Genomic DNA, 18,638 nt, shown 5'->3' with positions numbered 1-18,638 from the left:
AACCACGAGGCGCTGGGGAAAGCCCTCTGGGTCTGCTCCCTGAAAGCACCCACAGCCAAATGTGGGGGGGCAGCTGGCAGTCCCAACCACCCCATACCACTGCGGCCAGCCTAGGGGGCCTGATCCTGCAGGATGCTAGCGTCAGTCAGCTCGCGCTGGCTGCAAGGAGCTGGGGCGCTGGCAGAGCGGCATGTGGGGGACGGGGAAGGGGAAAGCGAGAAGCTGGGGGTCAGGGCTGAGGGCGCTGGCTTGGCTGGCTCCATCTCTAGGCTCGGTCGCCCCAGATCTGCGTGAGCCACTGGATAAGAGCAGATCTAAGCGGGCTGGTGGGACCAGACCCCTCTCCCAGACCATCTGAGAGGCCCCCCGAGCTGGCCCAGCGGTGTGCAGGAGTGGGAGATCCCCGGTCCTTTCCCAGCCCTGGCACTTGCCCAGCTCCTGCAGTACAGGCTGGACGGAGGAGGCACACGTGTGGCTAGCAAGGCGACAGCCCAGGCCACGAGCAGATGTGCCGAGCTGGGGCTATTCCTAGGCACAGAGCCTCAACCACAGCTGAGCGAAAACCCGCAGCGCGGCCGGGAGCGTGCGCGGGCGCCGGGCTCGGCACGCTCACCCCACACGCTGCCTCCACCTCTCGTAAAGTGCCTAGAGCACAAGAGCTGTCTCTATTTCGAAGGGGGAAACTGCCACCCCGAGGTGCCCTAATCATCGAGTTCATTAACACTCTGCCCATCCTCTGCCCTGCCATGACGCAGCCACAGCCTGCGGCCCCGTGCAGTCCCACACGTTGCCCGAGGCAGGAGGCAGAGGGAGATGCTAGACAGGGAGCAGGGTTTCCCTGCCTTGGTTGCACCACTTCCCGGGAACGCTGCCTGCGCCCATGCGGGATGCTCCGCTGATGGCGTATGGCCCTTATCTCGGTGCAGCCCCCGTCCCCTACCGCCTGCCCCAGGATCTCCAGCCCTTCCCAGGGATGACCCCAGAGCACATTCAGTCCCAGGCGAGGAGGAGGTTCCCAAAGTGTCTTCGCCAGAGGGTTTCCCATTGCAGGCTTGCAAAATGTTTTTTTCCTCTTGAAAATTTTCACTGTGATGACATTGCAAAACAAGCCCATTTCCAAAGGAAAACAGGTAGGGTGATGCTGCTGCTTTATATAAGATGAAAGGGGAACACAAACATGTCCCGAAAGCTACGTGGAGGAGAGACTGTTCCTCAGCTCAGGAACAGAAGCCCAAGGGCCAGATTTTGCCTGACAAGTTGCCAATCAAGCAAATAAACTACTTTAAAAAATCAGCTCCAAAGGAATGCCAATCCTACGGGCAGGGAAACTGAGGCTCAGTTGGGCTCGGTGTTGCCAAGTGCCCCTTTCTGGAAGGTGCTTCCCACAGAGGGCCCCGGGGGTGGGGGGTCCTACACCCCAGGGGGACCCACATGCCTCAAGGGGGCTGTGTAACTCTGAGAGGGCCGTGCATCCCGGAGGGAACCACATGCTCCGAGGGGGACCACAAGCTCCGTGGGGGGCAGAGCTGTGCACCCCGCGGAGGAGCCACGCACCCTGGAAAGGACCCACGTGCCCAAGGAGGTAGCCATGCGTCCTGGGGACCCTGGTGGGACCACGCGCCCCAGAGGGACCTGTGCACTCCGGGGGGAGCTGTGTGCTCCGGGGTGACCGTGCACTGCAGGGAGACCGTGCAAAAACGGTCTGGGGGGGGGGGGGGGGACCATGCAAACCGGGGGTGGCGTGCAACCCAGAGCAGGGAGCGGGGCGACCCCTGCACCCGGGGAAGAGCCGTGCACGCCGAGGGGAGCCGAGCACCCCGGCGGCACCGCGCACCCCAGCGGGACCACGAGTGGCCGAGGGGAGCCGTGCAGCCCGGGGGCAGGGCGCACCCCGCGGTGGCCGGGCCGGGCCGGGGGGCAGCGGCGGGTGCTGAGCGCCGGTGTCCGGCGCGCAGGCAGGAAGGGCTCCGCAGCGGCGGCCGCAGATTGGCAGCGCCCTGCTCCAATTGAGCGGCGGCGGCGGCGACGGGGCTCGCACCGCCCGCGCTGCCGGCTGCAGCCAGCCCCGGCGCGGGCTCCCCGCCACGGCCCGCGGCGGCCGCGCTCCCGGCCCCGGCCCGGCCCGGCTGCGGCCCCGGCCCCGGCCTCAGCCCACCATGGACACATAGCCGCGGCGCCACGCAGGAAGGTAGGACCCCCTCCTCCCAGTCTCCCTCCCTCCCCCCCCCCCACACGCATACCCCGGCGTGCGCCCCGACGCCGCGGTGAGGGGCGCGCAGGCAGGGGAGGCTCTTCGGCTGCCCTGGCTGCTTGCCGACCCCGCAGACCGGGGCGAATGTTTTCTTTTTTTGTTCCCCCCCACCACATACCCTACCGGGAGTTGCCCTCCTCCGTCAGCCTCCGCGGGTGCCAGGAGGGTTTTTTTGGAGAGAGGCTCGAGTAATAGCCGGCAAAGCGCCCCCGCGCCTAGGGAGCCCCCCGACTCCCGGCAAGGCCCTCTGTTCTCCGTGGTGGGGGCGGCGGGGGACCAGGCAAGGAAGAGCTGGTCTCAATTAGGGGAGGTGCGGAAAGAGGCGCTTTCTCAAGCGCAGGCACTGGCAGGGCTCTGCCGGCCTCGTCGCTCCTTGCGCCGCGGCGGCGCTCCCGCAATCACGGCTTCGCAGTCAGCCTCCGCGGGTGCCCGCCTGGGCTGTCCCCGTGCCACGTTCGCGGGCCCGCCACCCCCCAAATCCTGAGCGCCCCCCTTCCCCCCCCCCCCCCCCCCGCTCAGCACCGGCTCCAGGGGGGAAGGCTCCTAAACAGGGCTGCAGGGCTGAGTTTCGCTTGAACTTTTTTGGTATCAGCAGACCCCGACCCCTCTGGGGCAAGGGCTGTGGGGTGCCTTGAGAGTCTCGTTTCCATTTTGCCCCGTTTCCGCAGGGAGCTGCAGCAATTCTGGGGCAGGCGGCTGTGCCCCGAGACGGTGCGGGACCGCCTGGTGCCGTTCACGTCGCTGGTGTCCGGGCTGCCCGGGGCTGGTGGAGCGTCCCCCACGCTGCCACCGGCCAGGAGGTGCCCGGTGTTTGCACGCTGCACTCGCATCTGGGTCTGCGTTTGCAGGAGGTGGGGACCATGTTTGTGCTCTGCCTCTGTGTACACCAGGGCAGGTCACGGTGTGGTTACGCACGGGGCTGCATGGAGCCTGCGGGATGGCTTGGGAACGTGCCCGCGTTCTCCTGGCAGGGCAGAGCAAAAGCCTGGGATGAGCCTTGCGTGGGGCTGCGAGCTGAGCTGGAGGGCTCCTCGGGCAGTGTCTGGGCAGACAAAGTGGGACGGGAGCAGAGAGACAGCGGCTGCAGCACAGGGGCTGAGCAGTGATGGCAGGCGTGTGCACACTTGGGGGGCGCAGAGGATGGGGGTGCAGTGGGGTGATGTGGAGGGGTCCCTGGGCTGACACCCTGGGGGGATGCAGCTGTTGGCATGTTGGCAGAGCTGTGCGCAGCGAGCTCAAAGAGTGGCTCAGGTTTTGCTCTGCTAGCTGCCTTTCGGAAACCTTACAGAGAGGGGAAAACTTGATGCGCCGATTATTTCTGATAAGCAACTTTTTCCCCGTCCCAAAGAAGTCTCTGGGCTGTCACAGCGCCGGGGGGAGGGAGGATGCTTGGCTGGGTGCAGGCCTGTTTATGAAGGATGAATGAATGACTCACAGTGCTGCAAGCCGTGTTAATCTTGGAAACAGCGGCAGTTCCCTTTTACCGTGGTGTGCTTTATCGGAAGCCTCCACGTTAGGTCGGCGCCCACCTCTGCGTCCCTTAGCTGGCAGGTACCAACCTATAACCCGGACCCACGGTAGCAGGGAAACACGAAGGGACGGGGATCGTCCAAGTCATGGAGCTGAGCTGCAGCCTGCATCCTGCAACACCCTCACCTGTAGGGAGCGAGCTCTGCGCTATATTCACAGCAGCCTGCTTTCTTTCCCCTCTGCTCTTGTTTGAAGGCTGCTCCAGAGCCTTCCTGCTCTCGCAGGATAAACCTTCCTCTAATTTCCTGCCTGAATATATTCCTGGATGGTTTATTCCCACGTGTGTTTGTGCCAACATTGTGCTTTTAGTTCGAGACCTCTTCTGCCTCTCCGCTGTTTACCCTTGTGTATTTATAGCTTGTTCGTTATTTCGTTAGGTTAAACGAGCCAAGAGACTCTTGTCTCCTCTAGTCAGATCAGCTCGCTGCTCCCTGATGCTCCCTGCTGCCCTCCTCTGCCCTGTCTCCAGCTCTGGCACACGTTGTCTGTCCTCGGCAAGGGGAGAGGCTTCCACCCAGCTCTCGGCAGGGCCATGCGTGACAGTCCCGGGAGTTCCTCGGAGGATTAATAGATCTTTGTCCTCGGCTGCTGGCACGTGCCTAGGTCGGAAGCGCAGGGAGGAAGGGGCGCTCCCGCAGGTGTCCGCAGCGGTGACGCTCTGCTGTTGCGTGGGGAAGGCTCCCCGGGGAGGCTGCCGTCCCTGTGCGAGGCCAGGTGCCGATGTTTGCAAGGTGCCTGTTTGCTCACCTGCTGTCACGGCAGAGCCTTGCTGGCTGAGAGACGAGGAGGCCTGGGGTGTCCTTGGGAAGGCCGTTCGGCCTCAGGGAGGCAAGGCTGGAAGGAGCAGCGAGAAGCAGCGAACTGTAAACCTCTCAGGAGAAACATTTGCTGCCGGTTTGGGGTAGATGTGTACATGGAGTCTAGCTTGGAAATGTGCCCACGCATGTGACACGCTTTCGTGTGTGCATGCAAAGCTGCTCTTTTTCTGTGCGCTTTGCTCTCAAGATGCTTCAGAGCATCTGCATCCCTTGCAAGATGCTCCCCAGAGCGAGGCGGGCAGGTGTCGGGCGACTTGCGGTTCTGCTTTCCTCTCCTGCAATGTCCCCAGAAAAACAAAGACACCTTCCCCCATCTTCTCTTTTTGAGGTTCAGACATGAGAGAGAGTGGCTCTGCCCCTGCTGAGGACGTGGCCGAGGACAGATTTTGGCTTAGGTGGGAGCTGTTCCTTACATGAGATGCGACAGGGTCTCGTCTGCTATTTGGGATGCTGATGCAAAAGCAGCATTAAGAATTAGCTGTAGGGTATCTGGGTGATGCTCTGGGATGTTTAGAGAGCTTTTGGCTTTTGTAAGTGTTACTGTGGTTACAAAAAGCATCACATGTGTGAAAATGACCGAATTTCTCTCTTAGCAGATTTAGTGATCTGGTGGCCCAAGTTCTTACCAGCAGACCTCTGCATCTCTCCTGCTCGTGGTTTTCTCTCACACATCTTCTCTTCCAGGCTATTAAGGTGGGGAAGTGTGCAACTGTGTTTAAGTTGTGGTTAGGTTGTCTTCTCTTTGCAGTCAGATTCCCATGGACCGTTTCCATGGAAAAAGAAAAATTCCTCCAGAAATTAGAAGCAGGTTTGCCGTGTGAGAGATCAGTGTGTTAATAGGAATTATCTCTTGAGTCTGGCTGGTTCCCAAGTCTCTGAGTCACCCTCTCATTTAGTGAACCCTGGTGTGGTTCTGGGACGGGGTAAGCTTCAGGCTTTTCTGGACTCGATTGTGCTGTCACAGCATCTGCAGCCCCCTTAAAGCACGTACTGGGCTCTCTTGCAAAGGCTTTACCACTCTCAGCCGGTAAAGGAGAGGTGATGGGCGAGTGAGCTTCTCTGCACCCCTTGGGCTTGATTAAAGGTTACAACACAGTGATTGACTCTTGGACCTAACGGACTTTGGCTCAGCTCCATCCAAATCCACATTGAAGGGACCTCTCCGCTTGGTTTCTTCTTTGTAGTTACATCTTAACCCTGGTACTCAGGGAAAGCTGTATTGGCCTGCCTCCCGGGTCTGGCTTGGGGAGATAGGCACTGCGCTCCCGGCCCCATGTGCAAGGGGAGCAGAGGGTGTCCCACTGTCCCGCCTGTCATCAGCCAAGGCTCCACGGGTGGGTAATGAGGGCAGACTACCCCATCCCCTGCCGGAGCTGGGCAGAAAGATGTAATTCTTTCTTCTGTCCAGCAACATGAGTCTCTCAAACTTGGCAAAAGTATCCTCCTCCTCTGCTGCATCTGGTCTTTGGGGTAGGGAAGGTCTGGAAGAAGAGGGGTAAGAAGTTGAATTGATTTTTTTAAAACCTGATTCACCTCCGTCCTAAAGGGATTCTGTGCCGTGGTCACATCTGACCAGCGGAGCCTGGATTTGGTCCATAAGAGATCAGTCACTACTAAAAAAGCTTATGAGGGATTTCAGAAGGATTTGCTGGGAGGGTATGAGTAGGAGAAAGACACATCTGTGAATCCCCTGTTTGTACACATTTTCTGAAGATGCTTTTGGAGACTACAACAGATCTAGATGGACCTTGGGACAAAGCTGGTGTGGCTGGCCTTATGACTTAACCATATGGGTGGCTAGAACCGGAGGAAACCACAGGTAAGACTCTGTGTAGACCAGCACAAGATAGTACCCACTGGAAGGAAGGATTAGAAATACCATGCAAGTTGTCGGGTTTTTAATTGGCTGTAACCACTCAGGAAAAACACGTAGGCATCGCTTGTGGACAGCTCAGTGAAAACCTGTGTGCAGCGGTAGGCAAGAATGCAAACAAGATGTTAGGCCACGGAGAGAGGAGATAATGCTGAAAACATTTGGCCCTGTTATGAAAAATCAATCCAGGATCCCCAGGAGACTGCTTGGCTTTGGTCCCCTCCTCTCAATAAGGAGACAGCAAAAATAGAAACAGCCTAATAAAATGATTATGGATCCACAGAGATTTCCTTATAGGGAGAGGTGGAAAAGTTTAGGGCTCCTTCATCTAATGAAATCCTCATGGTGGAAAGAAGGTCTTTCGGGCATTTTCTATTTTATCCTAACTCCTAAAGTGAAAACAAGGGACGCCTGGCCTTGCTGAAAAGCTCCTGCTGGAAACGGACCAAGGAAAAGAGGGGAAGTCAGAAGCCACGAGCCAGCAGAGCTCTCTGCCGTGCTCTGGCTGCAGCCCAGGATGCGGAGGGGCCCCACGGCAGCACGGCACCCTTTCTAGGAACGTGGCGAGCGGCAGCGGGTGGCCGGCGGGCGTCCGCTCTGTGGTTTGGTGCAAGAGCCTTCCCGGCGGCTGGGAGAAAGTAAGTCCTGTCTCCAGCGCTCTGATGCCCCAGGGTCAGATCCGGTATGGGAGAGCCCCTAGCAGAGAGAGGCTGCGGCAGCCGCGTTGCATCCTACAGACAGCCCTCAGGGCAGGTGCGTTAGCCGGGCAGACGACTGATTTTGGAGTGCGGGTTTGGATTTGTGTCCCTGAGATGCGTCCCTCTGCCAAACATCCACGCTGGCAGAGCATCACCTGTTTCCTTCGCCTTCCTGTGCCTGCACCGGCCCCGTCCTTTGGGACTGAAATAGCGTGCGTTTTTGTCCCGGCCAGACCAACAGCCAAAGCTGGAGACGAGGATCTTGCAAGTCCCTTTTTGATGAAGGTTGGTATGAACATCAATGGCTCTTGAATCTAATAGTACCATGAAAGGCGTGATTCAGACCTCTCTTTCCTGTAAAATAAACTAGGAAAACAAAAGACCTTGGGTGACGTCGAGCAAGGCCCGGAAGGCTGCTTCGCCGAGGGAAGTGGTGAACGGCTGTGCTGCAGTATCGCCCAGCACCGCACCCATGTTACAACAGGGGCTGCAGCTCCCGACAGCTGTGCTGAAAATGTCCCTGTAAAGATCGCCCCGGGGCTGGGTTGGTTGTGGTGTCCTTGTTTTGCTTTGCAAAAGCCTCTGTCACGCATGGTGCCTGGGCCAGCTGGCATCTCCCCAGCCTTCCTTGCAGAGCTGGGGCCAGCCCTGAGCCCCTCGGGAAGTCCATGGGAGTCTTTCTTTTGCTTTCCATGAGTTTTGCCTGAGGCCCCAAACCTTAGGAGGAGCTGATGGACTTGACCAGCTATTGCTCCATCCTTGTCTTGCAAGGGCCAGCACGCAACCCCAGGGGGTCCATCAGGGCTTTGGCTGCTTTTGATTTCTTGGCTCCTGCGAGGTTCCCAAGAGGCTGTTCCCTAGCTCCATCGAGACCGCTCCGCCCTGTCCCGGCTTTGATTTTAGCGCTTTATGCCTCGAACGTGATTGCACCCAGGGAATTGTCCCTTCCTCCCTAACCGGTCCCTTCTTCCTCCGCAGTGCTGTGCCTGGCTCTGTTCCCTCACGCTGCTGGGGCAGTGCCAGCCATCCTTGCATCCCCTCGCACCCGAGAGCCGTGCGTGCTCGCTGGTGCCTCCGGCTCCCCGGCTGCCCCATTTCCCTCCTTCTGGTGCTGGGAGGGAGCAGGACGCGGGCCCCTCCGAGCTGCGCCCCTGCCCTGGGCGGCGTTCGCTGGGCGTGCGGCCACGCGCTAGCTTGGAGCTGACCTCCGCCAAGTGCAGCCGCCGGCCGGGTGAACTCCGGAGGGGATGGTTTTTCTAAGCATCCTGTTGACACAGCTCTTTGACTCTGCTGCAAAACCCCCGGAGGCTGCAGATAAGAGCTCAGAGCTCGCGCAACTCCAACTGCAGGGCAGTTTGCTCTGAAAATGCCTTGGAGGGCTCTCGCAAGCCAGCAAGTTGCTGAGTGTTGACCTGCACTCTGACTGGCATGGGAGGAAGGTGCTGAGACCCAAGTCTTGCTTCGGCTTGGATGGAGCCTTTGAAATAACCCGCAGCGGTCGTGCTGTACCTGTGATGGGCAGAGGACGTAAGCGAGGCCAGGTCTGTGGGGTAGGTAATATTTTCCCCCCACCTCCCGGGGTGTAGGTGGAAGAACGAGACCTGGGACGTGCTGCCCCAGCCCGCTGTGCTTCCCTGGCAGTGTCCCCACGAGACGTGTCATCGGCAGGGTGGCACACGTTGGACCTGGGGTTAACGGTGAGCGAACGCCAGGCTTCGATCCAGGTAGCAGCAGTGCACGGAGGGCTTGCTTCCTCCGGGGCCTGGGAGGCTCTTTCAGGGGCTCTTTCCTTATTTTCCCTGTCTATCAAGGGCAGAGGGACCCTGCGGCAGCGTTTAACCCTCTTGGGGCGCGGAGGAAACCTCGGCAGAGCTGCCGGCGACGTGGCTGCTGGGGCTGTGCTGCGCTCGGCCGTGAGATTTCTTGCAGCAGCGGTATTTCGGGGATGGCAGAAAACGCCTCTTTACCGGCCCTCGCCTCGACAAAAGGAGGGTGGAGCAGCGCCGAAGGAAACTTTTTGCAGCCAGCTCTATGAATTTCCAATTAACAGCTCGCCTGGAGTGGGCCCTGCCACCGCGAAAGAGGTTAATGCCCCTAATGTTTGCAGAAACGATCCATTTTTCTTAGCAATTTAATAGCGTGGGCAGACTACTTGCTGACAGAGAGCCAGCAGCCAGCACTGAGGAGCCTGTGTGTGCTGGGCTGCAGACCGTAACCACCTTCCCTATGAAAAGAAGGAATGTTGACCTAATAGAAAAGGCATTTAAACAGAAGTTTTAAAGAGCAGTTTGGGTTGGATTCGGCTTGCACTTACGGGTGTAAACCTGCCCGCTGCGGCGGAGTCGCTCTGGCCCCTCCGATGATGAGCAGGGCCGTGTCCCCTTTCTGGGAGCGGAGGGGACGTCCCTGCCGGCGCGGTGCTTCCCCGGGGCCTCCGCGGGAGCCGGGCGGCAGCCTTGTCCGGCGGGAGCGCGAGCTCGCGCGTCCACCCGCCGGCGCAGCTCGGGGAGGTTATATCGGGCAACGGCTTTATTCGCCGGAAAAAAAAAAAAAGGCAGTTTCGAGGAGGCCAGCACGATTTCTGAATTGAGGCTGGACTCGGTGCCTAGCTTGGGCTCTTCCAGGGCATTTCATTCTGACATTTTCCAAATGAAATGTTTTGATTTTTTTTTTCCTTTTTTTTTTCTTTTTAATTCCCCACCCCAAGGTAATGTTTGGAAGCCAAATTTAGCTCAATTTAATTCGAACCATTTTAAAAAAGTAAAACCACTGAAAACTAAACAAGGCCTATCATTTAGAACAAAATGTTTTGGTTTTCATTTTCCTTTTGGCACGAAAAGTCCCAACTTCTTTTTTTTTTGTTTTTTTTTTTTTTCCTCCTGACCCACAAACAAAATTTTTCTCCGGGTCTCTTCCCGAGCTCGTGTCGTGCGCAGAGCTCAGAGGCGCCCTGGCAGGGGGACAGCTGAGCCCTGCTGCTGTCGGTCCCCGAGCATCTCCGAGCTGGGCAGCGGGGTCGAGCCTGGACTGGGGCGAGCGGGGTGGGGGGCCCCGTGGGTGCAGCGAGGGGGGAGCACACGGGTGCCACGGCCGTGCCTCTCCGGCCGCGGGGAGCATCCCGGCGCAGCCCGTCCCGGAGGGGGACGGTGCCAGCATCGCCGATGGATGCTTTCCCCCAGCTGCTCCGCATCTGGCGGGGCTGAGGGCTGCAGGGTGAGCTCTGGCGTTGCCTTGTCCCCTTATTTATCCAAGTTTAAAATTAATCTGACCTTCCCCCGCCCAGGCTTGTGCAAACAGTAGCTGTCCCGGAGCAAGGAGCTCCTTTCGGCTAAATGGGAGCAGCGGTTTTTTTTCCCCTCTTGGCTTCTGCCGTCGCCTTGCAGCGAGCCCCCTCCGTGGGCGCCGGGGCGGGCACGGTGGCGGCGGCGGGTGGCCGCGTGCCGGCCCCTCTCCGCCGTCCGGGGCTGTCAGGATCGATGCGCGGGGACGGGAGCCAAGCTGCGGGAGCTGCTCAGGCACCTCCCGCTCCCGGCCGTAAATCAGAGCGCGGCGAATCCATAGGGCAAAGCCCGAGGGAGGGATGCCGCAAGCCCGCCGGGAGGCTGCGCGCTCGGACCCGGCGTCTCGCAGCCGGGCCGTGGGGCCGCGTTTGGGCCAGATTTCACCCAGCAGTGAGCAGGATGAATCCTTGCCTTGCCGAGCGCCTGATTTCTTTTTTTTTTTTCTTTTTCTTTTCTGTTTTTGCCTCTTCCCCTCTCTCAGCGCGTTGCTGCATGCCACAGCATTGCTTTTTATAGCCCCGAGCTGCAAGCCGGCTGAGTTGCCAGCCGGGTCGCCGGCCCGCGGTCCGGCAGCGGGATCGTCCCCTGGCGTAGCAGGAAGAGGAGAGCGGCAGGCCGCGGCGAAAGGGAGATAATTAACCCCTAACCCGGAGCCGCGCTCCCGTGCCTGCCGAGGCATTTAAAGAGCCGCATTAGTCACCCACGCTGGAGCCGGCGCGTGCCGTTGCCAGCAGGCAGCAGGGCCCCGGGCCGCGGGAGGGAGCGCCCGCCGGCGACCGCCGCAGCTCTTCCCTGCGAGCGGAGGTGGCCCGTTGCTCGCCAGCCCTTCCGGCGCTTCCCTCCTAAACGCTTGCTTACAAAAACAGGGTAGAAAAAGGATGAGAGACAAGCGGCAGCCCGGAGGCGGCGGGGTCCGGGGCGCGAGCGTTTCGTCCGCCGCCGGAGACGGGGCAGCAGCGGCGGCCGGGCCCTCGCCCCCAGGGCAGTCGCGTCGTGGCCGAGCGCTCCTGGCAAGGCTCGGAGGGGTCGCGCCTGCTCCCCCAGGGCGCGCGCGGGGCTGGGAGCGTTTCCGCCGCGGCCGCGGGTGCAAACGGGCATTTTGCTGGCCGGGAGCCCGTGCGTGCGCCGTTCCCTGTGGGCCGTTTGCAGAGGGTCGGATCTGGCTCTGAGTGCGTCCCGAAGGATGGAGGGGGAAGAGGCTTGCGGAGAGGCGAGTGCCATAGGGCAGTTTGGGTTTTTAGCCCCTGCAGCTTGCACCGTTGGGGGGACACGCGAGAGCCGCCAGCTCGTTCCATGAAACGCAGCCAGTTGCTTTCCGCCATCCGGGAGCCGAGTGCACGCCGCGATGCTGCTTGCAGGGAGGCGGTAGCGGTCCCCCCGTCCCCGCAGGCTCTGGAGGGGTTGCATTGCTATTTAAAAAGTTAGCGGGAGGCCAGAGGTTCCTGCCCGCTGGCCTCAGCAAGCTGCCGGCCTCCCACGCACCGAGCTGCACGGCCGTCGCTCCGGCAAGGGACGCTGCCGGGCGATCCGGAGCGAGCAGGGAGGCTCGTGGGAGGTGATGAGGAGCGCCGGGGAGGAGGAGACGGGATGTCTCGGCTGAAGCCAGCTCTTTGCAGGCTCTGTCTCCGGAGCATCCCTCTGTCTGGATGAAACCCCGAGCTGCCACGGGGCTGGGGCTGGCGGGATCTGCTCGCGGAGCCGAGGCTGGGAAGGAGGCAGAGAGCCAGCGGCCTCGCTCGGAGCGACGGCAGGGGATACGCCGGCTCCGCGCGCGCTTTCTCCAGACGTGATTTCACCACCGCGGGGAGGGAGCGCGGCCAAGGGATGGGCCCTGCTCGCCCCGGCGGCACCCGGCGCGCTTGCCGGGGCGTTAGTCATTGGGGCCGGGGCCGGGGTGTGCCGGCTGCCGCGGGAGCGCGTGGGGCCGGGGTCTCTCCCGCGCCCTGTCCTCGCGCGGCACAGGGACGGGCGGCCCGGTGAGCCTGCATTTCTGGGAAACCGCCGGGCTGCCCGGGGCGAAGGCGGAGGAAGGAAGGGAGGGATGGACGGGGACAGTCTGCGGAAGGCAGCGTCCCCCTTTGGGATGGATTTGGGGAGGCGACTCCGGGAGACGGAGGTGCTGTCTGGTGCAGGAGGAGCTCGGAGAAGGTGCTGGCACCATCCCAGCTCGGGGAAGCCTGCCAGGGGCTGTTTCTTCCTTCTCTCCAGCCCCTTCCGCTTGCCTAGAGCTACGGCACACAGTCAGCCTGCCCTGTACGGCTTAAGGTCAGAGGCAGCACCTCGCGCTGTGCTCGGCCCGGCTGCGGTTGCCCTCCCAGCTCTGCTGGTGTGACAGCAGTAAAACCGTGCCGTCGCGCCGCAGTGATTTGCCCTGCCAGCAACGGGGCTCTGCCCGGGATGCGCCCGGCTGTGGTTCGGTTCGATCCAGCCTGCAGTTAGCACCCTGGGGACGTTCAGGTCGCCCCAAGCTCTGAGCGCACCCTGAACGGCAGGGCAGAGCCGGCAGGCTGGGGGGCTCTTGCAGAGGTCTGTGGGTCTCTAGCACTGCCAGGGGCTGAGACACAGCCACGGTTTCGCCTGTGTGCCGCGGCTGCCCCGCTCAGGTCGGCCTTATCTCTCCTCCTGCGCAACCTGCCCTGCCGGTAAGCGCAGGAGCCGGGCCGGCTTCCAGGCAGCGCAAGTAGAAACTGGGGCCAGCCTCTCCTTCACCTTCGGGGGTGCGATACGAAGAGGTTTTCCAGGAGCTGCTCCCGAAAGCAGGGCGCGGATAGCTCGGGGCAGCCCGACTCGGAGAGGCTGGGAGCGCTGCTCCGCGCTCCGGCGCGGGAGGAGAGCGATAGCTCGGCTCCTTCTGCCCAGCCGACCCTGCTCCGGCACGACGCCAGCTGGGAATTGCTTCCCCGGCTCGCGCCGAGCTCCTGCCCCTGGGGACAAGGAGGTTGCGAGCTGGGAGAGGCCGTGGGGTGGCTCTAGGTCCCCACATCTCCCTGTGATGGGGCTCTGCGCTTGCATCCCTGCACCGTGCCGAAGCTGCCTTGGCCCAAAACTTCCTAGGGGAAAAGGGACAAAGCCAGGAGAAGCAGCCGGCGAAGCCCGGGGGCTGGGTCCCGTAGGACAGTGAAGGTGCCTGTGGCCAAGGAGCCCCTGGAGAGCGGGAGAAGCCAAGGCACGGGCGACGCAGAGGCGTCGGAGCGAGGACCGAGCCGCGGCCCTTTGCTCTGCGCGGGCGCTGTGGGTGTCAGGTTCCCAGGGCTAATTTTAAACCCCGGCTGAAACACTGGTTGGCTTGTTCTCCCTCCCGCCGAGGCTGCTGCCGGCAGCGTGTCCCGGGCACGGAGGAAGAAGCCAGCCTGTCAAATACCTGCGGTGCTGCCATATGGCTGCGTCCGAGCACCTGGGGCCGCGGAGGCAGCCGGAGCCAGCAAGCGCTGCCTGGGAAGAGGGAGGGAGGACGGGCAGAGGAGGGCCAGAGAGGGAAGATGTGGGAGCAAGAAGGGATGTGCACAGAGGGTTTTATGAGGAGCACACGCTGCGATTTTAACCTGGTGCAGGTGGCTGCGTGGATGCATTTAAGCCCATTTCAGATGCGTTGGCCTTCACTTCTGCATGGGTACGCACCTCGAGCGGAGACTAGAGCTTCAGCAAAGGGCTTTGCACGGTTACACCAAGCCACCACGGTTTGCTTCGGCCAAGGCTTCCTCTCTGTACCCCCAGCCTGTCCCTTCTGCCCAGGGTGCTCTGCGTCCCGTTCCTGTCCCAGCATCTCCAGAGATGCTCATGGTTGGCCAAGGATGGGTTTTGTCCATTGGCTGCCTGTGCTGAGGGTTGGGTCTCTGCAGCAGCGCCCAGCTGGCACACTGTGCCGATCCTCGGGAGACCTGATGGTGAGCAGCTCCATCGAGGGAAGCACCAGACTCCTGGGTGCTCCTGGGGCAGCCGTACCCCAGGCCCTGGGGTCCACGGGGCTGGCCGTGTTTGCAGTGCCCTGAAGGGCACCTGGGCATGGTACTGGGGTGACAGCACCGTGGTGACTCGATGCAAAGTGAAGGTGGGGGGGTATTTCCCCCTTCCCTAGCCTGCATCCACATCCAGCTCAGCCCTTCAGCCAAAGGTTGGGAGAAACTTAACCCAGAAGGGTCGCAGCCCAAGAGATGCCTGGCCCGGCTCTGATCTGCAGAGCCAAGGGCCGGGGGTAGCATATCTCTGTGCCGGAGCTGCAAAAGGGGCAGTGCGTGGCGCTGCACGTGCTGGACGATTTGCTGCCTGCTGGGCAGCGTGGGTGCAGAGCGGGCAACGGCACCAGCGTTTGGTGCTTGATACCTTCCTGCTGTGCTTCCCTCTCTCACCAGCGTGGACCCTCGAGGGGGAGCTGGCGGCAGGATGGTGTCGATGAGGAGGCTTGGACTTTGCATCTGCGCAGTCCCCATCGGCGTGCAGGACGGGGCTGCAGCGATGGCACGAAAGGGCTCCCTGCAAGGGAGCTCAGCCCACGCTGGTGTCCGCTCGCCGTGCACCCAGGCCAGGCGGCTCCGGCTGGGCTGCGTCAGGCTCCCCCTGTCCCTGTCACTCTCCGGGACCGAGGTCAGAGGCGATGGCGGGGATGCCAGTGCACGTCGGCATTGGGCATCCCTCTTCCACGGGGGTGCCGTGAGCGTGTTCAGCTCCACGGGAGCAGGGCTGCTCCCACGGCTCCCTCAGCCTGCCGGCCCCTGCTTTGCAAGCCGGTGCTGCAGAGAGGGCAGGCGTGCGTGCACGGCCTCGCACACCCTCCTCCGGGGCGCGCGTAGGCGGCCGAGGATGCCTGACCCGGGACGGGGGAAGGCTGCGATCGGTCTCGACCGGTGGGGTTTCTGCACTGCTGGCCGCCGGGGCTGCCGCGGACCCGCTCGCGAGCAGCACCGCGCTCCCGGCCCAGGTGCCGAGCATGCCGGGAGAGGGGGAATGCCTCGGAGACTCGTTCCGAAACAAGGCTGCCCTTTTATTCTTCTTTACGACTGCATTTTAATATCCACGAACACCGCTCCCTCCCCAGGCCCCTGCCAGCAGAGCCTCCATCGCCTGCGTTTGGCCTGACGAGAACGCCCGGCCAAGCCCTGGGCCCCAGCGCGGGAGAGAGGGTATTATTTTTTCCCCCCTCGTTTTTAATGTATGTTTTCTGTAGCTCTAATTAGACAAGCCGGGGCCCCGGCCAAGGCAAACACACCTGAGGGAGTCTTGCCTTACAGACCCCATCTGCCGCGCCAGAGGCTCTGCTCCCCGCACGGCCGCGGCGCGCGGCCCCTTTACGGGCGAGGGGGGCGCGGGGCTGTTTCGGGGGGAAGGATTGCTCCCGGGCCAAGCCGGCAGCCGTTGCGTGCGGAGATGGGGCCGAGCCGGCGGTGCGGCGGGCGGCTTCGGGGGCGCCCGGCACAGCCCCGTTCCCGCGTGGAGCTGAGGTACCGTACTGAGCACCCGGGCCGTGCGGGTGCTGCCAGGCTTGCGGGTGGGTGCTGGGTGAGGACGCCATGGGGAGGTGGCATGGGTGGATCGAAGCTGGAAGAAGTATCCCAGCAAGGTTTCACCCTCCCAGGGCGACCGAGAGCTGATATGCTGCAGGTCACAGTCCACCTCCTGGCTTTTGGGTGCTCAGAGAGGTGACAGTCCCCAAGACCCTGTTTGCCGGGGTGGTGTCAGGGTCTATGTTGAGCTGCAGGGCCACCTACCCTTTGAAAACAGTCCAGGGACCGCTTGGGAAAACGAGCTGGAGGCATTAATGGGCCGTGTTGTGGCAGGCCACCACAATGGCTTGCATTGACAGCCAAAGCCAAGCTCGGCTGAACTTTGGGAGTTTGTGTAGTACTCTTATGCCTTGGTTTGTTTGCTTTCTTGTGTGGGCTTTTTAGCTTTGCTTTTTTCCGCAGTTGTTTCAGGAACCCCCGTTGCGGGCAGGCTGAGCAACGCTGGCTGGGCACCGGCACCAAGGGGCCCGGCCAGTCCCACGCGGTGCCAGGGCCGAGGGCAGCTCTGGGCGCTCTGCTTGCCCATGCCAGGGGTCCCATCAGCTCAGGCTGAGCTCGCCGACCGCCCTGGCCGACAGCAGAGGTGTGCAAAGGGAAAATAACCCGTTTATGGGGAGACTGGGGATTAAACCCTGGGGTCTGTGCTCCAGAGCGACCAGGGCAGCACGTGTGCACGTAGCCCTCAGGGTAAGGACTTGTCCTGCTGCCCCTGGTGCAGCCAGGCCTTCTGCACCAGCATCGGGTCCTTCTGCCAGTAGTAACTGCAGTGACAGCTTAAAACTATAAAAAGCAGGGCCCATCCTCACCAGGACCTGCTGGTTCCCTTGAGGGGATGAGCCGGGCTGGAGGTCAGGCAGATGCACAGGCTGGGTCGTGCCTCCGTTCTCCCTCCCAACAAGTGTGACAAGCTGGAGGATTTTCCCTGCATATGGGGTTTTCTGGGAGTTCCGGCTGCTGGTCATCATGAAGGGTCCTCGGTGACTCTGGTCGAAGCTAGAGCTGTGCGGAGGGCAGGAGCATTTCACGAAGGATTTCAGAGCTTTCTTGGCCTCGAGTCAAAGCCGGCTGAAACAGGAACATTTCGAAATTCTTTTGGATGAGGAAAATTCCACAGGCAGCCCCCCCCTCCGGAGAAAGTTTGGGATGGTTGAAATGTTTGGAGTGAGAGGCTGCTTGGTTCTGTTTACTCTGAACTATAACATTAAAAAAAAAAGAGGAGACAATAGAAGCTTGTAAACAGAGAGCTGTCCCCAAGCGGGGGACGGGAGCCTCTCTCCAAGAACGTCGAAGGAGATGTGTCAGCACAGTCAGAACTTTGCCCTGGTTTTTCCCCCGCTTGGATACGCTCGCACTTAATTTTTCAGGAGAACTTTTTTTTTCCAGCAGAAAATGATCCTGCTGGTGTTTTTCCAACCTTCTCAACTCACGCTGTGCAGACCCCCCTGTCTCCTGGCTGCATTTCGGAGCCCCTCGGTCCTCAACAGTGGCCACCTCCTCTCACGCCTTCTAGTGTAACCCCCTGTGACGTGGCTAGGCACGCCGCGACGCCTCCGGGAGCAGGAGGACATGTAAATGAAACCAGCTTGGCTGCAGAAAAGTCTCTTTCCCATGTTGGCACGCTGCCAAAGGAGAGCAGCTGAGGGGGGAAGATGGGACCTACTGGTGCTCCTACTGCTTTCCCAGTGGAAATGGTGCCATTGGGCTGTCCTAGCGCCTCCGTGCTGGTGTGGTTCCAGCTTTTGCCGGTCTTTGCTTCTTGCAGCTTCTCTTTGTGTGGGACTGCTGGATGATTTAAATTCGATTGAGCTGGGAGGAGAGGAGGGCACGGGTGCCCGCCGCAGCAAGGCGTTTCCTCAGCTTCCAGATCCACCAGGTGCCTCAGAGCCTGCTGCATCCCTGGCTCAGCCTGAGCTGCTTCCTATTAGCAAACCACCGTGTCAGGGCTGCCTCCCAGCTTGGAGAGGACTGGCTGTGTTGGTCCCGCAGCAATGCCCGGCTGTCCAGCCACACTGGGCCCCAGAACCAGGCAGCTCCTTGGGCACCTCACTGCACCGGGCATTGGCAGGGGTCTGCACCCACGGTCCTTCCCCTGTGCAGGGACACCGTTGGCCAGACAGAGATGCTACAGGCATGAAAGGATAATGGGCTATTCTTTGGCAGTGGATTTATTTTGCTGCTCAGGTGTCTGTTAATGACACCTGAAATTGCCCCCAGCCCAAGAAGGGTTTTTGTTCTGTAGAAGGAATGACAGCAAATTGCTAGCTGCAGGATTATTTGTGCCATTGAAATGAAACGTTACCAGCCCTTGAAAGAAAGCAGTAACGGCGAACTGTTTGTTTTGGACCTGCCACCCTGCAATGTTTTGGCTGACCTGAGTGCCTTCGTGCTTTGGTGATGGAGCAGAGCCCAATTGCTCCCAGACACCGGAGAGCTTTAGAGCCTGGAGCACGGCTCTGCTCCCCGTGTCCGGGGGAGGGATGGGGCTGTGCGGCCAGCTCGTGGCACTAGGCGGGAGGGGATGCTGTGGGGCCCCTCTCCTGCCTGCGGTTTCCTTTGCGCCCCTCTTGCCAAGGGGCAATGGGGAGCAAAGCCATGATATGCACACAGGACATCGGTACATGAGACCCGAAGTTGCCATAGGCCGTGGTGGGGTTGCCATGTCCTAGAAACCTACATCTCGATGTGCAGG

The 18,638-nt window shown here is 61.0% G+C and overlaps 1 protein-coding gene across 10 annotated transcripts in view; it reads left to right on the top strand.

The window, feature by feature from the left end:
* Positions 1-2,122: 2,122 nt before the first annotated feature.
* The window catches only part of LOC104152005 (interleukin-11 receptor subunit alpha), a 42,573-nt gene continuing 26,057 nt past the window's right edge, over positions 2,123-18,638 (top strand). The window contains exon 1 of one of the 10 annotated variants that reach the window (XM_068928210.1): positions 2,123-2,188. Coding sequence is in view for 8 of the 10 variants with exons in the window: in XM_068928211.1 (XP_068784312.1) it covers positions 8,685-8,720 (36 nt within the window). In the remaining 2 variants the exon portion in view is untranslated. Of the gene's footprint in view, positions 2,189-8,358; positions 8,721-18,638 lie in introns of those variants that run through there. The other 9 variants (XM_068928214.1, XM_068928211.1, XM_068928209.1 and 6 more) reach the window with 9 other exon arrangements.

Source organism: Struthio camelus, chromosome Z (assembly GCF_040807025.1).
Source record: "Struthio camelus isolate bStrCam1 chromosome Z, bStrCam1.hap1, whole genome shotgun sequence".
In the NCBI taxonomy this organism is placed as follows: Eukaryota; Metazoa; Chordata; class Aves; order Struthioniformes; family Struthionidae; genus Struthio; species Struthio camelus.
This window is presented reverse-complemented; position numbering and strand designations above follow the sequence as displayed.